The sequence below is a fragment of the Bactrocera tryoni genome, chromosome 3 (genome assembly GCF_016617805.1).
Source record: "Bactrocera tryoni isolate S06 chromosome 3, CSIRO_BtryS06_freeze2, whole genome shotgun sequence".
NCBI lineage: Eukaryota > Metazoa > Arthropoda > Insecta > Diptera > Tephritidae > Bactrocera > Bactrocera tryoni.
The window spans coordinates 29,225,390-29,245,699 of record NC_052501.1 but is presented as its reverse complement, the minus strand read 5'-3'; the positions used below and the strand labels follow the sequence as shown (position 1 = coordinate 29,245,699).

General features: G+C 35.4%; 3 protein-coding genes across 3 annotated transcripts; 2 read left to right on the top strand and 1 right to left on the bottom strand.

The window, feature by feature from the left end:
* Nucleotides 1-1,951: 1,951 nt before the first annotated feature.
* On the bottom strand, nt 1,952-6,150 carry LOC120772098 (FAS-associated factor 1). Its single transcript, XM_040100505.1, has 14 exons — nt 5,876-6,150; nt 5,312-5,380; nt 5,067-5,253; nt 4,414-4,563; nt 4,148-4,337; nt 3,875-4,079; nt 3,662-3,759; nt 3,505-3,605; nt 3,297-3,442; nt 3,071-3,225; nt 2,861-3,009; nt 2,513-2,787; nt 2,305-2,424; nt 1,952-2,225 (listed from the first exon to the last, which is right to left on the bottom strand). The coding sequence occupies exons 1-14, from the start codon at nt 5,912-5,914 to the stop codon at nt 2,061-2,063; spliced, it is 2,049 nt and encodes a 682-aa protein (XP_039956439.1). The 5' UTR covers nt 5,915-6,150; the 3' UTR covers nt 1,952-2,060.
* Nucleotides 6,151-8,849: 2,699 nt separating this feature from the next.
* On the top strand, nt 8,850-11,738 carry LOC120771724. The gene is made up of 5 exons (XM_040099878.1): nt 8,850-9,072; nt 9,347-9,613; nt 10,114-10,225; nt 10,344-10,510; nt 11,536-11,738. Exons 1-5 carry the CDS (start codon nt 8,850-8,852, stop codon nt 11,736-11,738), a joined length of 972 nt encoding a protein of 323 aa, XP_039955812.1.
* Nucleotides 11,739-15,727: 3,989 nt separating this feature from the next.
* Nucleotides 15,728-17,260, top strand: LOC120771723. Its single transcript, XM_040099877.1, has 5 exons — nt 15,728-15,932; nt 16,003-16,260; nt 16,317-16,428; nt 16,493-16,659; nt 16,724-17,260. Exons 1-5 carry the CDS (start codon nt 15,737-15,739, stop codon nt 16,933-16,935), a joined length of 945 nt encoding a protein of 314 aa, XP_039955811.1. The 5' UTR covers nt 15,728-15,736; the 3' UTR covers nt 16,936-17,260.
* The last annotated feature ends 3,050 nt before the right edge of the window (nt 17,261-20,310 follow it).

Here is a 20,310-nt window from a genome sequence, read left to right as displayed (position 1 = left end):
CTGTCCGAATAGTTAGCGGAAAAACTGTTAGAGCAGAATTTGTACGCAGGGTTGGAAATAATGCATAAGAAAAATAATTGAATTAACATTTGAATTAAATTTTTGTATAATTAAAAAATAAAAATATAAGAAGTAAGGAAGGTCTAACTTTGGGGAAGTAAGCGTGGTTGTAGTTCGACTTTCCTCGTTTTCGTACTGGAGCATAGGAATGTCAAGGTAATATTATATACCAAATTTGATTCATATCGGTCGAGTAGGTCCTGAAAAGGGGGTTTTCACCGATATGTGCCACGATCATCCAATTTTGACCCCGGCAACAATTTTCACCCCGGTTTCTACAAAGTTTTCTTGTATCATCCTAAATGTTAAATTTGATGTCTTTGCCATATTTATTTACGACTTTATCGCACTTTTAGTAGTTTTTAAAAACACCGTTATATGGGGAGAGGGCGGGGTTGCAAACCGAATTCATTAATTTTCACACTGTCGTTAGTGGTTCTTATAGGATTTGTTGTGAGTAAATTTGGATATTGTATCTTAAGTGGTTTAGGATATAGTATGCATATTAAATCTCTTAGAGGGCAGGGCCACGGCCATTTTTACAAAGGTCAATTGTTGTTGCGATCCCCTTTGCCAACTCACAGTTCTATATCTTAATTAAGTGCTTAGAAATGGCATTTTGTAAATTTTCATTTAATGGTGTTTTGTGGGCGTGGCAGTAGCCCGATTACGCCCATCTGTAAACTTTTTGCCAAGGAACAGGTGTACTAAGTTTCATTAAGATATCTTAATATTAACTTACGTTATCGCTTTCAAAGATAGACAGACGGACGGACAGACAGACAGTCAGTCGGATTTTAACTCGTCTAATCATCCTATCAGTTGTATACCTATATACAACTGTATATCTAGCTCGATTATTTTTAGCCACATGTTGCAAGAGTGTAAAACGTAAAAATAAGTATGAAGTTCGTTCGCGCTATGGTGATCACACGCTGAATTTGATAGGAGTCAACTCGGTTGAATGCTGACCTCGAGAAATAACTTGTTTTCTGGGGTTTGTTGGAAAATTTTGAAAACCAAAATATCCAATTCATTTCACTGTCTAATATAAGGTAGTCTACTAGAATCGATGCCAACAAGCAATTTGCGTAAAGTCTTCCCGATGGTTATTCAAAAATGCATGTTCAAGTGCTCCGTCATAATGTCATGAATCGCAGATTTTGATAAATTTAACATCTGGGTAATTAAACGAATACTTAGTCGAAGGTCTGAGTGCAAACTTTACGCCCACGAGTCATATTGTCGGTGTTTGTCGAAGTCACTGGTCTCCTAGCAAGGTTTTCATTACCGACCTCTTCTCGGCCCTTCAAAAAGGCCTGGTGCCACACACCACTTCTTGCTAAAGTAACATCTGGGTAAGCTTGCTTGATCATATCAAACGTTCTCTGTCGCAGATTTACCGAGTTTCACACAGAATTTAGTCGAGTATCTCTGCTCTAACGAACGCTGCATTTTCCGCTTGCACCACTCACAGAAACTCGTCGCCAAGTGTTCGGAGACAACTGACCAGTAAAGAAGAAGAAGAGAAACAAAGAAGCCAAGTTAAAAATGAACAAATTTAACTAAAAAATAATTCTAGTATTTGTACTAGGTGCTCATACAGGTATTATCCATAAATCAATTTAGTTAAATTTAGAGCAAAAATACTTTTGTTTTACAAACTATTAGAATATTGTACTTTGAATTGCTTAAATTTTTAATAGTTGTTGTTGTACGCACACGAGCGGTGTCAATTTTTGTATATAAGTAAGGCTACTTTTCCGTTAAGCACATATGTATGTATATCAGACAGACCTGAGATACGATCGCTTAACTATTCACCATGCATTTGTTGTTACAGAATGTTGGTGAATTTGGATATTGAATTTGAAATGAATTTTAAAATGAATATTTTTGTATTGCCGGTCCGTTGCTATTGGACCCGCAATTTTTTTATTACAAATCTATTATTACATTATATGATGTATAAATTGGTTTGTTGCTGCTACAAATAAAAATCATCGCTCCTCGAGCACGGCTTTCGCTTGGGGATACAATTTCAGCTCTTCAAGCGTCTTATTTGGGTCGATGGCTGTTAAGTCGCTACGTGGCCAACTAGATATTAGGATTAATTTGTTTTCTTCGATTAGATAATTATTGGCAGCGACAAAGTTTAAGATGTCCTGTAGGAAATAAATAGTAAAATAAAAAAAAAATTTTGAGGTTAATATTTTTCTATTTTTGTAAATCATTCTTCACTACCTGCAGCGTGTTGTGTTTATAGAATCTTCGTTCTAAAAATTCTCCGCTTGGTTTCTGTATGCGTATCGTGGACACATTAGTATCAGAGTCTGAGGGTTCTTGCGGTAGTGATTGTTGAGCCTGAATAGAAAGTTGAGGTTATGTGAGATTATGTAAGCATTGCATAAACATTTATATAAAGTGTAGTAGTTTTGTAGGAAATACGCACCACCAAACGTATCGATTCTCGTTTCGCCTCCTCTTCTGCTTGTTCCGATTCTATTCGCTTGCGTTCGGCGGCAATTGCAGCTTCTTTCTGACGCTTGGCGGCTTCTTTGGCCATGTCGGCCTCTAACGTTTCACGATAGGCCAAATCCTGCTCAGCCTTGACTTGATCACGTTCGGCACGCTCATCTTCTTCGCGTATCTCGTCTTTTAACTGTAATTTGTACATTTCCACTGCATCCATAAGGCGTGACAAGAAGCTATTTAAATCTGAATTGCCTATCAAACGACATGCAAAAAAAGGGTGTGTATTGTTAATATGTATCAATATGGCGTGGATTGTATAGCTCACCATCCACAACGGAGAGCACCTCGCATGAAGATCTGCCGGAAAGCCGACTTTTACCTATAATTAGTATCGACGGTAGCTTATCAACTGGTTTTGTACTAATTGTTATGGATGCTGTATTGCTCACACAGGCAGTGACCGAAGATAGAAACCTAACGGATTAGTTAAACGTTATATTAAATAACTGTAATTATAGTATAAGCTTTAACTAACATATTTCTGTTGCTTTCGAATGTTAAGTCCCATCCATAGAGTATGAAATTCTGCGCAAATGCTTCAATGATCCGCTCATTTTTCATTACTTGATCACAGAATACGTTTGTGAGAATGCTATCACCATGATGTAAATAAATTGCAAGCAATTTTCGCTGTAAATATACATTAAAGATATGTTTAGTAATGAGAATTTTGTTTTCGCACATTAATGTAACTCAATTACCTCACGCGCTGGCTTGTGACAAGCTTCGCGTATAGCATCTTCTAAACTGCCGACATAGAATACGGGATGCGGCTCACCGAAACGTTCACGGTAGTTGTCGAAGAACTCTATAGAACCTGTGCATTCATTGCCAATGTTATTTGGAACTGTGTAAATTAACGAAGTTTAATTCAAGCTCAAGAAAACTGTGCATATTCAATATATTTACTTAAGTGCCGGCTGCGTGGTGGTGCAGGCTCCTCATCTGGTAAGGGATCATAACCGTCTTCATCGTCTAAACTGTTATCGTCGTCAGTCTCGATGGTATTACTGCAATAAAAATAAATTAAATCAAAAATGCGTGCTTTGTTAGACTAAGCGCTTACTTGCTAATATTTAAATTATTAGAAACTCCAGCGATGTCCATATTCTTCTCACACTTGTTGCGCAGTGTAAAATTATGTGACAAACCAATGCCAGATTGCTGCAAAGTAATAATATATTATATAGTTATATTAACAAGTATTTATGGATGATATTTGATAATATTTGATATTTGATACTTTTATAATATTTTATTGCGAAAGCACTCAACTTACGGCCAAAGTTAAATTGTCATCACAGTTAGAAGGCCAGCCTTCCCATTCCTGATTTCGCACATTTATATTGCTGACATAATAAACTTTTGTTTTAACCTCCAAAATAGTGTTACTACCTAAAAATGGTAATGTTATGGTTTTCCCGCTGGGTTGCTCTACAATAGTCAATTTGAATGTGTCACGTAATCGCTGTGCTATCTCCTCGCTGTGCATAGAATAAAAAGAAGTCTAATTTTTGGACTCTTGCGATAATGTAAATAGTAGATACTTTACTTTTCTGTGTCGATGTAACCTTCTTCGGTTAGGTTGTGTAAGATCAAGTCGTTTTCGGGTCCTAGATCTAAATTGCCCAACTGCGTGGTTATTTTTCGTGCCTCTTGCAGTTTCGCTGGCGGCCAACCACGAATTGCTTGTCGGCAAACTGGCACACTTGTCTCTTCTGCTATTCTTAATTTTAGTTGTTCTAAAAAAAAATACAAATATTCCATAATATGGTTACAACTGTCAATGATTCATTTAAATGGTTTATAAATGCTTACCAATTGTAGCAATTGATGGCAGACGTATGGTGTAAACACCTTCATTGTAGTGTATGTTTAGTATCAAAGTCTTAACATCGTTGTGCCTTGCCGGGTCCAAGTCCATGTCGGACGTGAGATCAATTATTTCAGCATCTGCGGAAGTTGATGCTAAAATAAAACATTTATGCTTTATTAGAATGTTTCGAAATTGTTAATAAAAATATAGAGCTGCCCACAACAAAAAGATATAAGTAAATTAAAAATAATATATATGAAAATTTATTTCAATTAGTGTGGTTTTGTAGTTTATATATTTTACCTGACATGACTAGAAAAATATGTAAAAAATACCTGTCTAAAATTTCATATTTACTCTTACTATTCTTTCGATAGGCCATAGGGTTGATTCAATAATCGATTGATCTTACTTGGATAGCTATTTGTCATTTGTGTTACCTAAATACATCTTCAAGTACATCATTTCATAGATTGCCATTGTACTATCTCTAACAAGTATTTGAATCATGTTGCTGACACATAGTCCTTAGCCATAACTAAATTGTGAACTCCAATCCTAGCCACACACTAATCCTACTTTTGAAACTACCACCAACAAATTTTATGAATTCTTACTTTATATTAGCATAATTATATATATAGCGCTGACTCACCTGTTAAACCCACATTAGGTCCATTAATCGAGTTCCATTGGCGACAGTTGGATGACCCCGCATTTGTAGATAAATCATTAAGGGCCGTTGTGGTTGAGAAACCAGATGAGTTTTCTGTAAAAACTGATGATGAATTTCTATCATGTGTTGGCGCATCATCCTGTGGTATGACGCGCTGAATAGCAGTCTAAAAATATTAAATTTTATTATTATTTTGCTGTTGTCTAAGAAAGTCAAGAACTAACCATTAAATCCCAGTTGGTCTCCTCCAAATGCGAAAAAGCTTCACCGATATCATCTATTCCAGTGATACTCTAAATATAAAATTGTAAAGTTATTGTATATTAAACACATTTTTCGAAGGAATAATTTTAAAAAATTTCGCAGTTATTTTCTTTTTTTTATTGTTTAGAAAATAATCAACTGAGAATATCTTTTATTTATTTGGATAAGAGAATGCTTGTCAAGTCGAGTACTGCGACACTTGAATGTATACACATATATTCTTCGTCATTTCACAGTCAGACTTATGCATGACACAGCTTAAATTAGTAAATGCGCGTGTTGGCATTCAAACTAATAGAACTTGCATCCTGTTGTCCATCAACCGTCTTGATATCAAAGCCACATTAATTAATACAATTGAGCAATCCTTCATCTATATATACATGTGTTTACTTATATAGATACTTTAATATCTAGGTACATATACGAATTGATCTCATGGAATCATTATCTGATTTTAATTGATTAGTTTCACTTTTTACCTGCGAGATTTTTTAACATCAATTATATGATAAATTAACTACCTGAAAAGTCGCTAATATATCGTCTTTGTTCTCGGACATTTGTATTTTTTGCTTTAGCCTGTATGTTTGATGCTTTTATAGAATGCCTTTTATATTTTCGATTTCAGCTCTTTCCGTAAAAGTCTAACAAATAACTTATTTACAAATGCGTTATAGACACAGCAAACGCTTTTAACCACTAGTTTATGTTAGAAATTTTATTTTTCTTTTGTGTAATAATAAAACACATTGAAAACTACTATTCAGATGAAAACTCGCTCGACTCAACAAAAGTGTTGTCAGTGTAGTTTTCTGGACTGTCTTGCGTAAAAATCCCCCTTTGTATGATTTACTGATTAACCTGATGTCAATAATGACAGCTAACGTTGCTTGAACACACACAGGGTACCTTTACTAATTCTATTAATTTCCTAAAAAAAAAACTTTTATTATTTGGGTCTTAGCTGATAATATATGCTGTTAAATTAACCTTAATATTGTAAATTAGTTGTCAAATATGCTTAATTTATTTTTTAATTTATATAATCGATTCATGTTCATTACAAATTCATAAGTCATTGTGAAAGTATGTTTCCGAAATTATCATGTGTTTCGTTGCTTTAAGTAACCAACGTCAATTTTCTTATATCAGCTGTTAGGGTAAAACATAAATATTTACTGCAGTTTTGAATTTTTGCAAGTAATTTTAAATTATTGTTCTTAAAGCTTTCCAGTTTAATATGACGATAGCTTTTAAATGACAACTCATAAGAGTTTTTATTTCTTTGAGAAAACAGTGTTTATTTCTTATGCATGCATGATTTTACCATAATATTATTTTTAATTTCGGGAAACGCTGCAACGGAATTTTTGTTACTAAGCAATACTTCTTGATGAATAAGTATAAAAAGATGCAATTTGAATTCTTTGCGAAAGTAGTAACTATACTATATTTAATAGACTATCTTCTTGTACAAATAAGACCTATATTTTATGATAGGGTTTTTTCTAATATTTTATGCGGTCACAACAATAGCAGGAAGTCGTCAATTCGTATTCTCTGAGCAACCCAAAAAAAAAATTGTAAACAGCTGATTGTGATTTACAACAAATTGCCATGGATGCCACTGAAAATAGCCTCGAAATTGCTACATTAAATGATTTCCACTATTATGTCTCTTGGGGTAGCTATAGAAACATTACCCAAATAAGTTAAAGGAATTAACAATCCCCTCTCAGATATGAAGTCGGGACTGTACCGCTTACGTACTCAGTTCAAATTAGAAGATTTCACAGTTCGAGGTGTTAGCCTCGGATGTCATCGCGAGCAGGTTCATATCGGATAATCTGGGCATCTTGCTAATCCAGGAACTGTGAGTGTACAAAGGAGAGGTCAGAGACATTAAAGCGGATGCAAATAATGTAATTTAGGGAGTCTCTAGTAAGATACTTAGAACCTGTAGAGTAGTTCGGAATAATATTGACTTCTTTTGCATTTCAGAGTTCCTAATACAGGATCTGATCGATGAACAGGCTAAGGAGAACGAAGGTGTGGACTTTGTTTTGGCAATGGCCTCCTTTCCGGGGGAGACAACGACACCACTCCCAGAGACCGTGTATAGTCTAGTGGACTACTGCAGAGGGTACGATTTGCCCCAAGGATCTGATACGAACTTTAAGTAACGAACAGGTGTCATAAGTAAAGGTCAAGCAACTCCGTATTCCTGAGAATACGTATTGGATAGCCTTTCGGGATATGCAGGGGATGAATGGTACTAAGAATGGGCAGCTAGACAGAAGTGCTGGAGCAGAACTGGAAAGCACATTGTCTACGCTTAACCAGTCCATCATAGATGCATATCAGCTGTCCTTTAAAGACGATTCCCAAAAGATAGAATCAAGCAGACTCTCAGAACACAGGAAACTGGTATTCAAGATTTTTAACAAGCTCAAATTTACGGGGAACGGGAAGAAGTATAAATGCAACCTCACTATCTACAATAAAGACATTGCGTCTGCAAAACAGCACAGTTTCAGGCATTTCTGTGAAAATGTCTCTTCAACACCGGAGGCAGTAAGATTGCACAGGATTGCAAACTGAGAATATTAGCTATTAAAAGGTCTGATGAGACCTATACGACCAGCGTAGAAGAAAGAGCAACGGCACTTGTGCTTGCGCATTTTCCGGGGACATTTCGGGAAAACCGGTGTCAACCTGTGGTCGAACACAAGCCATTTCACAGAGATTGGATAGTCTCAAAACAGCGCTTTACTGTGGACTCGAACAAGTGGACTATGGCTTCTTTCCTAGATAGCTAAGGTGTTTTTGACAATACGTCTCACGAGAGCGTGGTAAGAATACTTGAGGAAAGGACTGTAGCAGTACCGGTAAGGGATAGAGACCGTACTGCACAATTAATAGCCATTGTAAGCTCAAGAAGCAACGTGGTCCTAGCCTTTTGTGCAAGCTGACGGTTTTGCGATGTGGAGCTGGAGACTCCCGATCACCTGTTTATAGACTTCACAGTAGTCTGCAGACGTAAGGTTAAAGACCTTTGATCAATGTTTCTGCAGAGGGCTCATATCGCCTCAGTGGCACCCAGTATACATATTGGAATTTATCAATGTGCTGGGGCTATGTGAGTCTTTGTAACTGAGGGTTGGAAACTAGACCTTAGGACATTTATTATCTATCTATCTTTTTGAGATAATCTGTGAACTACTGAACTACCGTTCTACAAGAACAGTTAACAAAGTCTTTTGAGAACTTACTTTTATGTATTACATAGACTTACATCTAGCAGATGCCGCCTTCCGTTGTACATACAAACAAACATTTATATACTCATGTGAATACAGAGGCCACAAGTGTTTAGCGTGTTGACAAGTGGCAGCTGATGCTGCACTTTGATTTCGAAATCTCTGTTAGAAGCCATCGTCAACCACGAGCACAATTAAGTAATTAGCGTCAAACGCTATTGAAATTCATAGTGAAATGTTGTGCGCTGCGAAACGTTTAACGGTAATTACAAGTATATTAGCGTACTTGTTTGTAAACACAGCCGCCATTTCGGAAATTTGGCCAGGAAGTCCTACAACAACAATGCCTCTTCATTTGTCGGAGATCGTCAAAAATCTGCTCAATAATATTGAGAGAGACGGCTATTGGAATGAGAACGTCGATTCAGCTTTGTTGTTTATTGAGTTTTTGGTAAAACGTGAGTTGTAATTTATCTAAAAATAGATGAAAATTGTTCAAAAAATAATAATAAAAATTAAATAAAATAAGAAAAAAAAAAAATAAAAAAATAAAAAAATTAAAAAAAAAAAATACAAAAAAAAGAAAAATTATTGAAAATAATTAAAATTAATAATAAAAAATAATAAATAATTAAAAATATTGATAATAATACTTTATTAATTAACTTCAAATATCCACAATATTGTTAAATAACAAATATAAAGTGCAAATTTCTTTCCGCTTTCGAACAGAAAAAGTGCAACAACAAAAATCTTCCGTTTTGGACACGGCGATTGGCAGTTTATATTTGGAAATTCTTGAAAAAATTAGCTCAATACGTATGAAAGTGATTCAAAGCTTTGGTGCGCACAATTTACAAGCTGTCTTCCAACACAATCTATTGATAACGGGTTTCACGTTGCGACGGCATCAAATCGATAAAAACTTGGAATTCAAAACAATGGCGCAAAATTATTCAACGCTGCTTGGAACGGGATTTCCGAATGATACATTCGCAGGTATATTTGACAGACACTGTATTACGAAGCAGAACCAAGTTCTAATGGTATTTTCTTAAAGTGTTCGAAACTAATTGCGGTTTGTAAATATTTCTTGAATTTGTAAATCATTTTCGTAAGGTATCCTTGATACTTTTTTGGTTTAATAACATAAGATGGAATAGAAGCTAACGGATTGTGTGATGAGCTTCAAATGTAGAGGTTATAAATTAAAACATAAGTACTATAGATCCAACCAAATTGAGGTTAGGTTAGGTTAGGTTAATTTGGTAGGTCAATAAGTCACGCATAGTTCAATTTTGGTCCTTTGCGATACCAGGCCTGAACTCTATCAGTTGCTAGGTCCAAGAAGAATAGTCATCCTTTGGGATGCCTGAGCTTGAAGCGAATTTTAACAGATTCTGCGGTCTCTATCGATACCTCCTCTAGTGTATCATAACGTGAGGTCCCCAGATGCTTATAATTTATATTTATATTTATTTTATTTCTTTGTCGAACAGGTCTGTGCTTGATGCATTCACAAGGTCTGGAACTATGTGAACGATTGCGACGCACTTGTCTGCCCGTGATTAAAATCAGCACACCAACATATGGTTTTCGGCGTACACATCAGTGAGTTGACCAAAAATAACTGTAAATGATTTATAATAATAATAATTTGTACAAACATATATACATACATATTGAGCATTATTATTTTTACAAAAATATTTCATTGCTACCATTATAGAGCTTTACAGTTATTCTTTCTTATGCACCATAATTGTGCACGTTTTTATGGCACCCGACTCTCCTTCGAAATTCTGGCCACCGAGCATTGCTCGCAGGTGTATCGTGAACATCAGTTAATCGCCACGCTTGACAGCAAAGAATGGCAGGAATTGTATATAGAACAGAGTAAGTCTTGTCTCAAAATATTTCTTTTCTTTCGGCGCATATATAGAGTACTGTAATAATGTTAGAAAAATATTCTAAAAACGAAATTTAAAAAAAAAACTGGATTTGGAGCACAATGTTTACACTATAGAAAAAAAATTCTAAATACAAGAAAATATTAATATTTAATACTTTTTGATTTTGACGTTGCCAGATTTTTAATTTTTTGAAATTATTTCATTGAGGCTTTTTTACATTGAAAGTTTACAAAACATAAGAAAAAAATAGATTGTACACATATAATACTTTTTAATTTTGGTGTTGCCAAAGAAAAAACTAATATTTAATATTTATTAATTGTGGCGTTGCCAGATTTTTAGTTTTTTTAAATTATATCATTGACGCTTTTTTACATTAAAAATTTGCAAAATATAAGAAAATATTATATTTATATGTTTTTTAATTTTGGTGTTGCCAGATTTGTAATTTTCTGAAATTATTTCATTGACTTTTTTTTACATAACAATTTTACGAAATATAAGAAAAAATTATATTTAATGTTTTTTAATTCGGTGTTGCCAGATTTTTAATTTTCTGAAATTATTTCTTTAAGTTTTTTCATCGATAATTGGCAAGATATAAGAAAAGAAATAAATTTATAAAATTTTATAAAATTTTATAAAACGTACATATGTATACATACATATGTACATATAAATTTCGGAGTTGCCATTTTTTTAAATTTTTTTTGAATTATAATTTTTTTTCCATCTTAAATATGTTCAATAAAATATTTTAATATTTCTTTACTTATTATATAATATTTTCATTGAACTAGTGCTGCCAGATCAATTAAATTCATTACACTTAAAAAATAAAATTATATTTTTACTTAGAACATATGGTACACAAATTGTGCGTATAAATTTACAAATATTTAACAAAAAAAAATTGTTATTGACTTTATGAAAAAATAATGCAGCTAATCTTAATTGGGGCTCACTGTATTACTTATAAAAGTCATATTATTACTTATATTGTCACAGGTGCTATTTGCGGACTTTTTGGGTTTGCGGAGTTTCTTAATGTCGAAGAATTGACAAAAATTATAGACTGGGAAAGTGCTGCCACTTGCGGTTGCATAAAATCACATTTAATCAGCGATATACAGAGAAATTGCCGTTGCACGGACCACAAGCACGTCATTTTGTTGGTGCAGTTCGTCAATGCTATGCTCTTTTTGATTTAAGGCGAAATTGAACAACTGTCTTTATTTATTTGGAATATTTTTAAGTAAAATTAAATAAATTTTTGAACATTTGTGTATATGAAAAAATAACACTTTAACTTTATTAAAATATGTAAAATATATTGTTTATTGTTTGTTTCTATATCTATGTTTGAAAGCTATGAATAATATATTTTTAATAAAAACTTTAGCCTTTGCTTTTGAAGGACATGCAAGACGTTCAAACCGTCTCGTGTAAAGTCTCCAGGCTTTTATGAACTTTTTACTTTATATTTTCAAGTACTGTGAACCAAATTGATTATTTGCTGAATCTATCTCCTCGAACTTTTGTACATTGAAAAGAAGATGCTTTTGCTCAACCCCGTGTATAGTAATTTTAGTTTAAGAACTGAAGCCGTTCGACCTTCACAAGCGGCATCGCTTCGCTCGATGGGCTCTTGAAAAGTTCCAAGAAGATCCAACGTTTTCGAGCCAAATTTTGTTGAGCGATGAGGCCCATTTCTGGCTCAATGGGTAGGTAAACAAGCAAAATTGTCGCAAAATTGTTGGTTTGTGAGCCGGTGGAATCATCGGCTTATATTTCTTCAAAAATGATGCCGCTGAGAAAGTTACCGTCAATATTGCGCCAAGATAAACGAGTATTTTATTTGAACGGCGACACTTGATTTCATCAAGACGGCGCCACTTCTCACACATCGCAGAAATAAATGAATTTATTGAGAGATCACTTCGGTGAGCAGATAATTTCACGCTTTGGGCCGGTTGATTGACCTCCAAGATCGTGTGATATCACACCGTTAGACCTTCTTCTGTGGGGATATGTAAAGTTTTAAGTCTATGTGGACAATCCCGCTTCGATTCAGGCCTTGGAGCAAAACATCACGCGAGTCATTCGCCACTTACCAGTCGAAATGTCGAACGAGTCATCGAAAATTAGACTCAACAGAGGGACCATCTGAGACGTAGCCGTGGCCAACATTTAAAAGAGATATTCCTCAAAAAAAAAAAAAAAAATGCCAAAGAATGTTCTTTCGAATGATAATAAACCTTTTCCATTAAATTTGAATATTAACTAATACCCCATCCGATTAGTCGTCACTCGAATACCAAAGGCTCTATTATGTACCTAGATATCAGTCTTTAATCCTTGTTGCTTCATCTAAAATTAATCGAACGAAAGCAAATTTGTTTAATTTTAATTTTTATTAACAAAATGGTCTTACAAAAATTTTTCCTTGGTTTTCGAAAAAACTTACAATCATCGAATAACTCGAAAAGTATTTGTCGGATTAACTTCAAATTTTCACAAAATATTTCTAAGACATGATACTTTAAGGTTGTGAAGTAAAACGATTTTTTGAAAATTTTGACTACTCATAACCCGATAATACATACATACATACATATGTACATATGTATATTCCTAACAGTAATTAAAATTAACTACAAATTTCATATGAATGTACATATGGATATGGAAATGTTCATATGATTCTTACAATATAATACTTTCCTATTAATAATATTTTATATTTTTATTGAACTAAGTCCATATCTGTATATACATAGTTACAAATACTTAGGTACGAAAAACATACATATGTATGTATATATGCAGTTGCTAGATACGAGTACATTAATTTTCAATTCTAACTATCTTTCATTGTTCTGTATGCTTGTATATATGTATATTTGTACGTATGTATGCGTAATCTAATGCGGAGCTTTTAAACCAGCATGTGCGGTAAGACCTTTAGAAATAGACACAAATGTCCGTTTGTTGGTTTTGCTGGAAAGCATCTGCAATCAATTTATTTGTATTAAGAAAAATGATGAACTTTTGGTTGGATTTATGGGCTACACTGGAAAAAACTTTCTCTGTTTAAATAAAATGTATAAGTCAACTTTTAAACAGAGAAAAAAAGGTGAGGCCTTTGGTGCCACGCCCTCTGCACAACTACTAAAAAAAGGCGTATGTACTTCGCCCAACTTATGGTCAACATAATCGGTCTACTGAGCGCACTATTCGCAACCCCATCGCTCACCTTTAGACCAAGCATTCATTATTGAATAATATTCGAACGAATAGACCACGTCCAGCATGCAGTGAAGGAAATACTTGTATGTATAGCAGTCGTAGCTGAGAGTGTACACGAAGACCGTGATGAGTCAGTACAGAAGCAATGATGCCGCCCAATTCCCAGAAATCGAAACGATTTATCAGCGGAAATCAAACGGGAGGGTGAAATGTCTTCGACAAAGTTCATTTTTCTCTTCTTCTTCTATAACAACAGCGCAGCAGTCGTTTCGCAAAGTGGCGCCAATTGGAGATTCCAAGCGAAGCCAAGTCCGTCCGCACCTGGTCTTTCCAATGTAGTGGAGGTCTCTTCCCCTCTTACTCTGCTAACCCCGGCGGGTATTGCATCGGATACTTTCAGAGCTGGAGTGTTTTCGTCCATTCGTACAACATGACTTAGCCAGCGTAGCCGCTGTCTTTTAATTCGCTGAACAATGTCAATGTCGTCGTATATCTCATACAGCTCATCGTTACAACGAATGCGGTATTCGCCGTGGCTTATGCGCAAAAGACCATAAATCTTCCGCATAACATTTCTATCGAAAACTCGTAACGTTGACTCATCAGATGTTGTCTTCGTCCATGCCTCTGCAGTTGTATACTCCTATAGAAGATTGTACTTGCTCGATTAAGCTCTGCAGCTCGAATTATTTGCTCCAGCCGAAGATTACAGAAGTGGCACAAATGGGGTTCGCCTTGTCTGAAACCTCGTTTGTTATCGAACGGCTCAGAGAGGTCCTTCCTTCCCTCATTTTTCTCATTCTGGGATAAAATACGCGTTCTCGCCATCTAATAAGTTTAATGTACATATCTCCTAAACCAATAAAGCTGCAATAACCAAATTTGTTCAGCGCAAATATTATAAGAATTAACCTCGCTTACTCCCGGCACTGTTCAAAACTACTAAACGCACAATAAATAATACGCAGAGGCATTACATTTAACCTGGTGATATGAGAGGGATTCATGGGAACCGGTGTGAAAATTGGACCATGGGCGTCGCTCCGCCCACTTTTTGTTGAAACCCAATATCCGATCGACCGATTTCGACACAATAGTTGACTTTTGACCGAAAATATCGGTCTTTATGTGAATATACAATTGAAATTCAGAGAGAATTCTTTCCTGATAATACTAACTCTATGTATCAAAATTGGACTGAGTCGAGTTAATACTTCCCTGAGGCCCCTTTACCTAATATAAAGATTTTTGAACTTACAGGTGGCTCTATGTTGGATATATCGGCCGTTATTTGAGTTATCTCAATGAAATTTTCAATACATGTTTGCTTATACCGGTATATCTTTGTGTCTAAAATATATAAAATTGGGCGAAAACTTGATTTAACCCCCATATATTCAATTTCTGGATTTTCGAACTTCCGGCTGTGTACTCCATGTGATTGGTGATTGTAAGTAAGGTACTTTGACGAAACCCAGAGAACATTTTTATAGTATGTGGCATGATAATAGTTAATAGATAAAATTGGGTCGGTACTACTCCAACTCCCACATACCACGTGTAACGATTTTTGTTTTTTTAACAAATCTTAAGCCGAATTTATCGGTCAGTGTATGAGTTATAGAGTATATATAAAATTGCTTAGATTCCGATCTTCTGGTTTACGTTTTACACCTTAAGGTGTTTCCCTGGCTTTTACTCTTGTAAGTTGCAAGAGTATAAAATGTTCGGTTGCCCCCGAACTTAGCCCTTCCTTACTTGTTTATAATATTTTTCTTTCAGTGTATTGCACTTGGACCGGGCAAATAGTGACAAATTATTGTCTGAATGTGCGTAGTAATATCTAAATGGTCATGCTGATGCACAATTGTTCTACTTTGCTTTGAATGGCTTTGGCTGGCGTTTGGAATCTTTCTAAACAGTTACATCGAATCAAAACAATTGTAAAAGCCGTTCGAAAATGTTGTGCTTGGAAAGAAAAGCAATAATCTTCACCTTGTTTGCTTTGGGAATACTACTCTGTGTAAGCGAGACCGAGGCGGATAATTTAGATTTGGGCAATATAGTCAAGAACCTACTCTCGAATATGGAACGGAGTACAGTTTGGGATGAAAATATGCATTTCTCGCTCATTTTTGCCGAGTTTATAATTAAACGTATGTTATTTTCAAAATCCGGCAGTGAGAGCTTGCAAATGAAATCAACTTAATTTTCTTGTGTTTGCAGAAAAAGTGCGTTTTTATGAGCCCACACGCTTCGAAAACCAACTTTATGAGGACATTTTGAAACGCATCGCAACTTTTCGAGCTAAATTTATAGTTAAGAACGGTATTGGTCGACTGGATAATCTGCTGCAAAAGAATGTCAGGTTGATTAAGCCTGCTGTGATTGAAGATCAAATTAATACCGAGTTGGAATATAGAACGCTGAAGCGGTCCTACGAGAAGTTGCAAAATACTGGATTTCCAAGCTCAACGTTGTCAGGTGAGTTAATTTCGATTCGACAGCTCAGATGAGGCCGTAATTAAAGCCTTCCATAGACTATTGTCTGCTCCATATCAGCTCTTTGGATAAGTGCGATGCAATTGAGAAACAGTGTCTTCAGGTCATAAGCTCCAATGCGCCCACATTCGGCTATCGTCGCATGCATCAGTGGGTTAATTAGTATACATATATACATTTATTTAAAGTTGCACATAACCACAATATTTTATAGAATTCTAATACTTTATGTGTTGATGCATCACACCTGTGCGCCGCAATTCGGTCCACAAATTGTCTATGAAATTTTGTCGACGCAACATTGTTCGGAAGTTTATCGTGAACATCGGCTCTTAGCCATGTCATATTCGCAAGCTCGTCGGGATTTGTATATCGAACAAAGTGAGCCATTTACAGTATTGTAGCATAAATATAATTTTTCTAATTATTTTTGTTTACTTTGCAGGTGCTTTGTGTGGCCTTTTTGGCTTTAAGGAGTTTCTTAATAAGGCGGAAGTGCGAAAAATTGCATCATGGGATAAGTTCGGCATTTGCAATTGTGTCGGCGAAATAACGTTTTTCCCGGCTTCTAATGAAAATGACATATGCAAGTGTGGTGATCATTCACACAGCGTTGCATTGTTATTTTATGTGAATGCTATGTTGTTTTTGTATTAAGCACACACATATATGTGTGCATTAGGGTGAGCTAAAAAAAAAAACAATTAATGGCGAATTTATTGGAAGCTATGTACAGGGCAACAAGTTTTCCAGCAACGTGACGGTGAGCACTTAAAGTTTCCCATTAAAATAACAGTTAAAAAATTTGTGTTCATTAAAAATTATAAAAATGTTGAACCCTTGGAATAATATATACCTACAGATATATACAGATTCTTGTAGAGTACAAAATTCCTATTTAAGGGAAATTTTTAGTTTAAAATATTTAATGTTCTTATACAACAAACAAAACTAGCTACAAATAAAATATTGTTTTTTTTGCTCACCCTAATGTATTTACATACTTATATAGAAATTACTGCTGTCAAAGAACTCATATGTGCTTTATTATTAATATTCAATATACGTGAACTATAAATATACCAGAAAAAGTTTCCCTACTAACGGGTGATCCAAGTAGGGGCGCACGTGTGAGCCGTATCAAGCATGTAACGGGAAGGTCCTTAGCCTTGCTGTTTTCTATTTTTCATTATCCGATAGAACAGTTCAAATCTCGCTTCGAACCAATTGGAAAAATATCTGTTTCATAGATTTTGTAGGGAATTGAATGCTCTACAAAACGTTATTAGTAGTGAAAGGAAAAATGTTCTGAAACTAGAAATAGATACCGTTAAATTGGCCAAGCTATAGGAAGAGCTCAATTTTATATACAGAACGTTGTGCAAACTTTCGAAAAACTATAGTTCCATTTCGTCAAAATCTCAACCTGGCCCACCTGATAAGTTGACCTTCCGCAAGAAACGTGAAATATTGCGATCAGTAAGCGAAAATCTTGAGGCAAGAGTTTAGCAAACAAGCTAAGATTGAAAAAAATCGCACCATAAGGCTATTCATCAGGATACCGCATGGAAAATATTAAATAAGAATGAATATCATGCCCGTCTGTTCCTCAGCAATTCATACATTTCGGAAGTCAATACATAGAAAAAAAGGTATGAATTTTTGGGTATATATAGTAAATAGCCTACAAAATTTTGTGAAATGGTCGTAAATCTAATACGGCTGTGCAAACAGATGTTGAGCAATATCAAAAGCTACTTCAGAATCGGAAGCACTTCTCCGAATCGTTCGATATCAAAAGAGGTTTCTGCAAAGAGACTCTCTATCATATAACACCTTCAAACTATTGCTGGGGAGAATAATACGAGGTTCAGAGCTAAATAGAGAAGGTACAATATTCTATAAGAGTGTACAGCTGTTGGCGTACGCCGATGATATTGATATGCTTGACCTCAGCAACCGCACCATTAGTTCTGACTTCCTCAGACTATAGTATAAGGAATCGCAGCGTATGATTTTGGTTGTGAATGAGGACAAGAAGAAAAATATTCTGCCTGCAAACAAACAGTCATCGCAATTGCGACTTGGATCACACGTCACTCTTGACAATCATAACTTCCAACCGAGATAATTTCGTCTATCTTGGAAAGAGTATTAACACCAACAACAACAGCCTCGAAATCCAACGCAAAATAGCTCTTGCCAATGGACTGAATTGGCAATTGAGGGTAAAGACCTCTTGAGGAATAAAGATCAAACTCTACAAATCCCTCATTCTTCCAGTCTTACTATATATGTAGGGCAGAGAATGGACAATGACAAATATAATGAGTTGGCTTTAGGAGTTTTCGAGAGAACGCTCCCGTTCATCGCACTTCTTGGACGGCGGTGATGTCAGCCTTTAATTTTACGAGGACATCAACCAGCTGCACATCGACACCTCCACCATTAAGGGAATGGACTTTCCAGGTACATGCCCTTAAATCATAATCCTTACTAAGTTTGCAGTGGTCGTCATCTCATCAGATTGTTTTGTGATTTTTGTTCTTTTCATTGTGAGTAAATATTTTCTTACGTGGCGGGGCCCAAACCCAGCGCACAAACCTGGAGAGGGATGTTTCGCCTTCTCACTTTAGCTCGCTTTCAAAACGGATGTTCTTTGGCTACCCAAAGGATACTTGGTATAAGACCGGAAGTTGTGAGCTGTTTGAGCCATATGTAAAAGAATCGTTTCTGGCCACTCACAATGGCCAATGGTACGCACAGAATTTTCCTCACTTGCCTGAACTTCTACACATGAATCCAACCTCCTGCTGAAATTGTTTCCAATTTTTAAATTATGACTGTTAAAGGTTCAAGACCACAATGCGTCGACTGTTTATTTGATAATATATTTTTCTGGATTTTATTCAATATCGAACCGATTCGTTCAATCAAATTCAAGTTTAGACAATGTGAAATAAACTGTGACTATTTACGATGATTAGAATATTGGTGTTAGAAGTATAGGCCGTTAGTAGTACAATATACCATCTCTTATAAAATAATGTGTTTGTCAAGAGTTTAGAAGTTTCAAACCACTAATTCAAAATTGCTTCCATCAAAAATAATATTCACGTTAATATGATTTTTTGAACATTTTCCTAGCAATTTCAAGCCTCCTTGTAAAAGCAGCCGATTTAGTAGTGAAAAATTGGAATATCCTGGAACTCTACAAGGTCTGTCGCAAAAGAAACAGGACTGTTAAAAAAAACAACAAAAAATTAATATTTTCTAAAAATTATACTTTTTTATTCAAAGTAGTTTCCTTGTGCTTCGATACAGCGTTTAGCCCGGTCAATTAGCATTTCAAAAGAGTGTTTAAGGTCATTTTTCGGAATGCTCTTGAGAATATCGGTCGTCGCCTTTTGGATAGCTGAAATGTCCTGAAACCAGTGTCTTTTCATGGGCAAATGAAGTTTTCCAAATAGGTAAAAATCACAGGGTGCCAGATCAAGTGAGTAGGGTGAGTCATTAATGGTTAATATGGAGTTTTTTGTCAAAAAATCAGTGACAAGCGTCGACCGATGACACGGCACATTATCGTGCACCAGGCGCCAGGATCCTGCCTCACGGTATTGTGGTCGAGCACGACGAATGCGTGACAAAAGACACTTCATAACACCAAGGTAAAACACAGCATTAATCGTTTGGCCAGGTGGGACGAGCTCTCGGTGTACAATACCCTCGGAATCGTAAAAAAATCAGCATCGTCTTTATTTTTGACTTCTGAAGACGACCGACTTCTCATCGTCACAGAGGTCCTCACGACCTTCTTGGAATCGCTTAACCATAACTTTTTTCATCGTTTGAAATGTTTCAGTAAACGTTTTCCCAAGTTTAAAACAAAATTTAATATTTGCTCTTTGCATTTTACGACCGATGACCTAAAGCTGCTGTCACTTTTTGATCGATAACATCGATTGTAGTTATCCAATTGTCTTAAAATTTCTACGAAATGTCAACAAGAGATCAAACTTTTTATTTCATATA